The sequence below is a fragment of the Momordica charantia genome (assembly GCF_013281855.1).
Source record: "Momordica charantia cultivar OHB3-1 chromosome 5 unlocalized genomic scaffold, Mcharantia_2.0 BLBB01000005.1, whole genome shotgun sequence".
Classification (NCBI taxonomy): Eukaryota; Viridiplantae; Streptophyta; class Magnoliopsida; order Cucurbitales; family Cucurbitaceae; genus Momordica; species Momordica charantia.
The window spans coordinates 11,418,773-11,426,788 of record NW_028275163.1 but is presented as its reverse complement, the minus strand read 5'-3'; the positions used below and the strand labels follow the sequence as shown (position 1 = coordinate 11,426,788).

General features: G+C 34.9%; 1 protein-coding gene across 2 annotated transcripts; it reads right to left on the bottom strand.

Moving 5' to 3' along the window:
* Positions 1-588: 588 nt before the first annotated feature.
* Positions 589-7,092, bottom strand: APK3 (adenosine-5'-phosphosulfate (APS) kinase 3). 2 transcript variants are annotated; one of them, XM_022300262.2, is made up of 7 exons: positions 6,697-7,090; positions 4,665-4,805; positions 2,167-2,316; positions 1,368-1,486; positions 1,203-1,287; positions 1,071-1,117; positions 589-960 (listed from the first exon to the last, which is right to left on the bottom strand). In XM_022300262.2, exons 1-7 carry the CDS (start codon positions 6,911-6,913, stop codon positions 859-861), a joined length of 861 nt encoding a protein of 286 aa, XP_022155954.1. In that variant the 5' UTR covers positions 6,914-7,090; the 3' UTR covers positions 589-858. The 2 variants fall into 2 exon arrangements, with proteins under 2 accessions (XP_022155954.1, XP_022155956.1); XM_022300264.2 differs by lacking the exon at positions 4,665-4,805 and having other exon boundaries at positions 6,697-7,092.
* Between the last annotated feature and the right edge of the window lie 924 nt (positions 7,093-8,016).

Sequence of the window (8,016 nt, the reverse complement as noted above, 5' to 3'; positions counted from 1 at the left end):
TGCACAAAGCACATAAGCTGCACATATTTTAACTAAATGATTGTTCAAACCAACTTCGATGCAGTTATAAGGATGCATGATATTTATGCACCAATTTGAAGGGTAGTACAAAAATATGTATATAAGTTGTTAGGTTGTTAACAGTGTATATAAGAGTTGTTAGGTTGTTATAAATCTTTTTTATTATTCTTTAATTTTAGCTACCACAGTTTAACCTAGGCTCATCAATGAATGATTAAAAGTTTCAAATTAAATTGAAACTTTATTATTAAATTAATATATTTTGCTAAATATTTAATCATCTCAAATTTAATCAACTAACCATTAAACCATCTTAGGAACCATATAGAACAATTTTACGATCTTCAAAATCCGAAAATGTTCATTTTAAAACTTTATGAACCAAATAGACACCTACTCCGAACCTTATTAACCAAAAGTGTATTTTACCCTTTATTTTTTACAACAAAATTAAATCTCAAAATATTACAATTATTTCAAAATATTTTGAATTCATAAAGATCAAAAAATAAAACGAAGTAAAACCAAGCCACAACTCCGTAACCATTCCAATATACATTACGTAACTTAACTGAACGAATTAGTGAGAGCAATTTCATAAAATCAGCATCATCTATCTCTACTACAATACTTCTTTCCAGCGATATCAGATTTACATTGTCATCTAAAATTCATCTTGTATTCCTTGTTCTAGGAACTTCAACTTCACATTATATTATGTACTTATTGCCTATCAGTCTATTCTTTTTTACCATATTTGCCATCAGTGTTCGAACCATTCGACGGAGCCAACGAGCAGTCGAGGCAACGGCGGAGGAGTTTTGCAAGCAGAGCATGTCACTGAGCTTGAAGAAATCCCTTCTCCTCCAAATAAGCCACTATCTGCTTTGCCATGGCGCATGGAGTCGGGCAAACTCCATCATTCTGTCTCAGTTCAATCTGGAAGAGCATGAAGAACATGCTTATAAACCTGGCCTGGACTTTGATATCGCTAAGCAAATGAAATTTTGAACAAGGATGATCAGCATGCATGATTTATGATAATGTACCTCGCAGTTCAGAGGAGGTTCGTAGGGGTCGTCGATCCCGGTAAAACCTGCAATACAATGCAGTGCTACTGTTCATTTTCCTTTCTATCAGCAAATGGTTTAGGGAGCAAGAAATGGATTCTTCAAGTATACCTCTGATTTTTCCTTCTCGGGCGAGTTTGTAAAGGCCCTTTGCATCCCTTGCCTCACATAATTCCAGAGGCATGTTCATGAAAACCTGAACAAACAAAGGGGAATTCCATGTTCAAGAATTTTTCTTTAGTTTCAGCCATTATTAAAACCCCTCTAAAATCTTGCCTCGATAAAGCACGCTTCGGGCAACAATGCACGACAGGAATCCCGATCTTTTCTATATGGAGATATCAAACTAGCAATACATATTAAACCAGAATCTGCAAAAAGTTTTGCTACTTCCCCTGTATTGGACACCAAAAAGAAGAAAGAAAGAATATCAAATATCTGAAATGTACACAAACAAATCCAGTGGAAACTAACTAGATAACAAGAAAATTTCAGGTTACCCGAAACTAGATAACATGAAAGTTGATTCCATCAGACACTGCAAGCTGCATTACAAGGAAGGTGATGGCCATTGAGGTGGGCTCTCGCTCTCCTATCCATTCTAACATTTCCTCATTTAACTCAAATAACTAGAATAATTTTGAAACATAAAAGATGGAAGAACTACAATACAACCGGTACTTGGCACCTCCCTTCTTGAATGGGAATATTCTTACTCAAGACTAAATCAACTAAACCAATCGCCTACCTCATCCGATCTCACTTCCTCTATTTATTAACCAATTCCTTCTCTAATAACCCATAATACCCTAATAATGTCCCTAACTATCATAATAGCATCCCTATCCACCCTCGTACAAACCACATAACTCAGGGAGACAGTTGAATCAATTCTGAGTAAATTTAGGAAGCAATGAAAACTATGATGGAAATGTATGCAGCAATTCAATTACATAATTATAAAAGCAAGACAGAGATTATATGGTGGATGTCATTTGCAGGTTCACCAAATATGAAGATCCTAATGAATATTCTATTTAGATTCAATCTCTCTTTCGAAATAAAACATACTTACCAACTCTGCGAATATTTTCAACACGATCTTCAGCTTTGAAACCAAGATCCTTGTTTAATCCATACCGAAGGTTGTCTCCATCTAGCACATACGAAACCTTCCCTCTTCCATGAAGTTCCCGACTCAATGAGCAGGCTACTGTGCTTTTTCCTGAAAATTTGAAATAAATTATATAGAAGACAAAAGTATTTGAAAGAACACATTGGAAAGGATGTCTATTTTTCCTCAAGTGAGAAATGTAGACACTTCTATTTCTTTCATCCACTTTTCTGTATTGCTTCTCCCCCAACCCTATTATTAAATTTTTTTATAAATATTAAAATGAGATACTCTATCTTTGAATTTGCAGTGTTTTCAAATGTAATCTTTTACAAGAAACGACTAATTTATGCAAAATGAGAAAGAGGTGAAAAACGAAAGAGCTAGACCTCTATGATTTGAACCTGAAAGGCATGAATACTAGAAGTAGGCGCCCATAAATAACAATATAAATCATGATCATCAATGTGTTCCTTTGCTGCTTTGCACAAAAACATACTTGTGCCTCTTTTGTTTTGTTTTATTTTTTTTTTTAGCAGGTCACCAGGGAAGTAAAGAATTGAACCTAAAAAGCTGGCTCGTTCATGTTAGCATATACAGAACTTGTTCCTTAATAGTCCATATAAGGAATGCCGAAAAGATGAAGTTCAACAGATGTAGTCCATATAAGTAATGCCTAAAAGATGAAGTTCAACAGATGTAGTCCATATAAGGAATGCCTAAAAGATGAAGTTCGACAGATGTGGAGGGTGGAGGGTCGAACCTTCGACCTCAAGAAATGTAATTAGTATCTTATCCACTAAACTATCCTTAGATTGGCCAAGAGTGTCTAAAAGATTAAGAGAGATAAAGATTAAGGCTCTGCAGTCCAATTTCCAACAACCAATTGTGATAGATCATTTTAAATTATTTGTGGCTACAGCTTGTCGGGCCTCTTTTTTGTTTTTTGGATAGAAAAAAACAACAGCCTCTTCAATAGTAAAGGCTAGATCTATAGATAGTCTTTTTGACCATATTGTTTTGGCTGGGTTCTAATGGCATAAATTTGATGCTCCCTTAAAATCTTAAAGCCTCTCTTTTCTTTGTGCCAATTGGAAGAGGTTTTAATAACTTCCTTGGCTAGGGTTTGGCTTTCCTCAACCTCTTTGGCTAAGGGTTTGGCTTTCCTCCTTTTTTTTCTTAATTTCATATCTTTTATAATTATAATTATTAAAAAAAAAAAAAAAAAAAAGCCATATCTTCCACGAAGTGAATTGCATTTCTCATCAATTATTTTTTTCCAAATTATCAATCTTTGAAAGTTTTTAATAAACCCTGTCAGCTTGCACAACAGTGTTCTTTTTTAACTTCATTACTGAGATATTGCAGAGAAATTTCAGCTTAGACTACCCAGAAAATGAAATAAGTACATATGTGATTTCTTTTGTGTGTATGTAAAATTATGGACGTCAGTGCAAAATAGAATGCATATGTATGTATATTGTATGCTGCACCTCCAGGATTGCTTGGCTTGTTCACAGAGTTCGTCTCTTTCCAAACTCTATTGACTTTCGTTCTTGGATCTTTGAATCTTCTGGATTGTTCCCTCGTAAAACTTTCTTCATTTGTCTGAACGCTCATCCTATCCTTTCATCTTCCTTTTTATTTGCTAAGCTCTAGAAAGCTAAAATTCCTAAACATATTAGAGTTTTCTCTTGGTAGGTTGCTTTGGGGAGGATTACCGCCATGGACTACATCCAGAGACCTTCATCTTTGGTTTTAGGCCCTAGTAGTGTGTTTTGTATAAGCAAGCGTCAAAGGATCTGGATAGTACTTTTATGGAGATGTCAATTTGTCACAAAAGTTTTCAGTATATATCTTTAGGCAATTGGTGTTAGTTTGGCTAGGATGTCAAGGTACGACGGAGGAGGTGCTTGACCATCCTCCTCTTCACAAAATAGGATGGCTTCTTTAGCAAGAGGAAGCTCCAGGGAAACAGAAGAAATTTCAAAGATATTGAGAGATCTTGGAAAGAGGTTTGGAGTGTGATTGACTTCAATGCCTTCTTTTGTGTGTTCTCTACTCTGTTACTTATCTTTAACAACTGGAACCACATTTTGTAATTTCGTTTAGCTTTTTACGGGCTCCTCTCCTTTGCCTTGGCATACTTTCCGGTGACCCTCTCTTCAACTTTCATTTATCAGTTGGTTTCTTGCCCTCTGTATATATATAGTGCTGCTAAAAAATACAAGCCAATGGAAATGGTAACTAATAGCCAAACAACTTCTAAATATATTCACCACTTAGTCTCCACTGGAAACAAATAAAGCACCCTACAACAACAGAAAATGGCTTATAATGTATATTTAAACGTCAGTCCATAAAAATGGACAATAGAATTAGCAATAGCAGAGGGGAGAAAAAAGATGTAGCATTTCATCCTTATATGACTAATGTGTAATCCAGAAATGAGAATAGACCTGATCCACTGAGGCCTGTGATCCAGACAACACAGCCTTTTTGGTTGAGAAGCTTCTCCCTTTCAGCCTTTCCGACAGGACAATCGTGCCAGAAGATATTATTTCCATTTCCCACAGCAGACATTTCAGAGTGTCGTTCTTCTAATTATACAAGTAATCGATCATTTTACAACTTTATAAGTTATGCACAATACCTCAGTTAGAACTCATTGCACACTACAATAAGTCATCATCAACTTAAAATCTTCTTTATCTTCACTTCATTGATACAATTTAGAAGTAAATTTTAGGGCATTTTGATGACTGAATAAAATACCACGAAATAAGAAAAATAAACGTTTTGTGAGAAAGCACAAGAATAATCAAATTTAATACAGAATATCATCTCCCTTAGATGGCATAAAGCAAGAGAAACTCTTCGGCTACTACTACTTAATTGCAAGCAAGATTTTAAATGTCGATGTCGATAAAAGCCGTTTGAGGTCTCAATTCTATGACAATGTCAATGGAAATATCGATAAAATGTCGATATTGATGACTATCTATGTCCACGTTAGTTGTATTTTATTGATACTTCTTATATTTTGTCGATCTTTTTGCGATACTATACTACGGAAATCTCGATTAAAGACCCCTTATGTCGATCTCGAACCTATTGACAAATTAAAATGTCGAGGAATGTTGATATGTCATAACGTCATTGGAAATTAATACCCTGATTGCAAGTGACAATCGCAAATTTCAACAGACAAAAATGCTACGAGAAAAGAAACTGTGCCTAGAAGTTGTAAGGGTGAGTATAATCACATTAACTAACAGAAACTAATTCAGATATTAACGACTAGCAGACTGATCACACCATAAATGCATCTAGCTCTACACTGCTACCAGTGCTCTCCCTTCAGATTCACATTCAAGTACCTAGTAGCCTATGCATTGCGTACAACAACAAGACTTGTTTGCACTTGCTCCAGATATGTTATGTAGAAATCAAGAACGAGCTTATAGGCATATTGACATGGCACTATAGTAAGAGATGCAGATTCCACATAAAGAGGTATCTTTTTTATGAAAATGACCTAGGAGAACCTCATCTTGTTAAATGTCGACCGTATATCTTTGCCGGTACACATGGGACATAGTCACCAAGCTACCTGAAAACCGCATCCTTATCCACAACTTCTTAACTTCTAAAACATTTCATAAAACTATATAAGAATCGGAAAGCTAACCTGTTATGTTGCCACGTATGTTGCCACGTACATGTTCACAATCACATTATACTTAATTCTTATACCATATAAAGCCTCCAAAATATGGTTTCTTTGGTCATACCTCAACAATTAAATGACCTATAAAGACGGTCTACTACTTCTCGTTTCTACCTCTACTTGAGCCATACAATAGGCTTTCGTTAAGCTGGATTCCATATGAATCTTAATCTTGAGACCACAAAAGATATTTTACATAATGTTGATTGTTGCACATTCTGTCTTCCATTATTAATTGTTCCTGATCTTTAATGAGAACATAGAACATCAGAACACCATCTTTCAAAACCAGAACACCTTGCATTCCTATTATCTTTTGAATAATCTAAAAGCAAAGTTAAAAGAAACTTCATAACAAGAAGGATGCCGATGCCACCTTCAACAAAACTTAGTGCATTTCCCTCTTAGGCTAACAAAGAGGAGAAATATCATATCTATTTCAGTTGAGAGAACAAAACAAATGCAGAATCAAAGACCATGGGCGATGATATCATTGCTATTGCACACAAGCTTTGATCGACCTCCATCATTTAGAATTAGAATTGGCATAGTAAACTAAATAATCCGTAGGAGGTGGCAGATACAGAATCAGCAGAAGCAATTTACAGAACACCCTTAAATGGGAAATCCAAAATTGAGAAATGAGAGGCAAGGAAAGGTCCCAACAGACAAAAAGGCAAACAGAGAAACATACATTTGCAAATAACTAAAAAGGACAAAAGAAAACAACAAAGGCAGAAAGAAAGAGAGAGAGAGAATACCCAGAAGAGGAGAAGTGATGAGGCTGCGATAGATCGAATGGGGAAGAAGGGGCAGGATTTGAGGGAAGAGAGAGAGAAATAATGGATGAATCTGGACAGGGGTAGCGTTTAGCGGCTGTTGCGCACTAAATTTACTCAGAATCGTCGGTTTTCCAAATCCAATTCCTTTGCTTCGCGCGTGGAGGAGCATCCCATCCCCCATCACGTCCCATCCCATTTCATTCCATGTGGTCCTCTCGAATCTCTAATCTCTAATCTCTCATTCTTTCATGAAATTGAAGGCTCACTCCCAAATCCAATCGTTTCGTCCTTCCTCCTCTTCGCCACCAACCGCCCCAAAATTCTCTCCACCTGTTTCTTCTCTCCCACACTCTAAATTCCTTTTTTGCATAATTAATTAATTTTGTACGTTTTGCTTAGGATCAAATAGTCAGAATTCACCTCAAACTCGTCAAGAAATACATTATCGAGTGGGTTTCTATCTACAGATCAACTTTTGGTAATGTTTCTAATTTTAGTGTACCCCACAGGAATTAAAATTTTGTTTTCGGTGGTTTTTAAAATTTTTATACAATTTTGAAGATAAAAAAGACAAAAAAATATAAATAGGATAAAATAATAGACAAGAAACGAATATAGCCAAACAGCTCTTATTTTTATTTTTATATTTGTTGTACTAAAAAAAATTCAATACGTTGATTTTGGATTTTAAAATTATTGATGTCGTTCTTTTTAGTACAACAAATGGTGGTAGAAATTCGAACTAAGATCATCAATATAGATAAGCTTAATGATAATTGATATATATCTCCGACTAAAACATCATGAATAGGCACCTTAAGCACAGCTAATCTAAAAATTGGTAAATATTTTATATTTGGTGACTAAACAAGATTATTTGAATGTGGACAACAAAATAAAATATTCACTTTCAAGTAATCTTCTAGATGGTAATTCAACTATTTTAATTTGGAAACTTTTTGAAGTAAAAATAGAGAACTGAGTATTTTTAAAATACTCTCATTTTATGACTTAGATTTGAATCAATCAAGCTAATTTCCTCTTTCACTTTTAGAATCAAGCCAAGTATCCGATAGTAAATTGTGAATGAGTTTGTCGTCTTCCTATTTGAGTTTTCTTAAAATCAATAGCATTTTGTTAGAGTACGTCTTCTTTTTTTTATCCCATAGTTAATACTATAGCTTAGTTGGCTCATGATCGAATCATACTAACCTACTTTTGATAGATAAAAAGCAAACAAATCAACGAGTCAAAAACAAATCGACCATGTTGGACTCTAAATTTTCTCCTATATTTGAA

What these genes read in the sequence shown, in the direction of transcription:
- APK3 (XM_022300262.2), bottom strand. Translation starts at nt 6,913, where the DNA reads ATGGGATGGGACGTGATGGGGGATGGGATGCTCCTCCACGCGCGAAGC. An exon ending in CATCACTTCTCCTCTTCTGG is followed by an intron (nt 4,806 to 6,696) that starts GTATTCTCTCTC and finishes TTGTATAATTAG; the next exon opens with AAGAACGACACTCTGAAATG. An exon ending in CCGAGAAGGAAAAATCAGAG is followed by an intron (nt 1,118 to 1,202) that starts GTATACTTGAAG and finishes ATTGTATTGCAG; the next exon opens with GTTTTACCGGGATCGACGAC.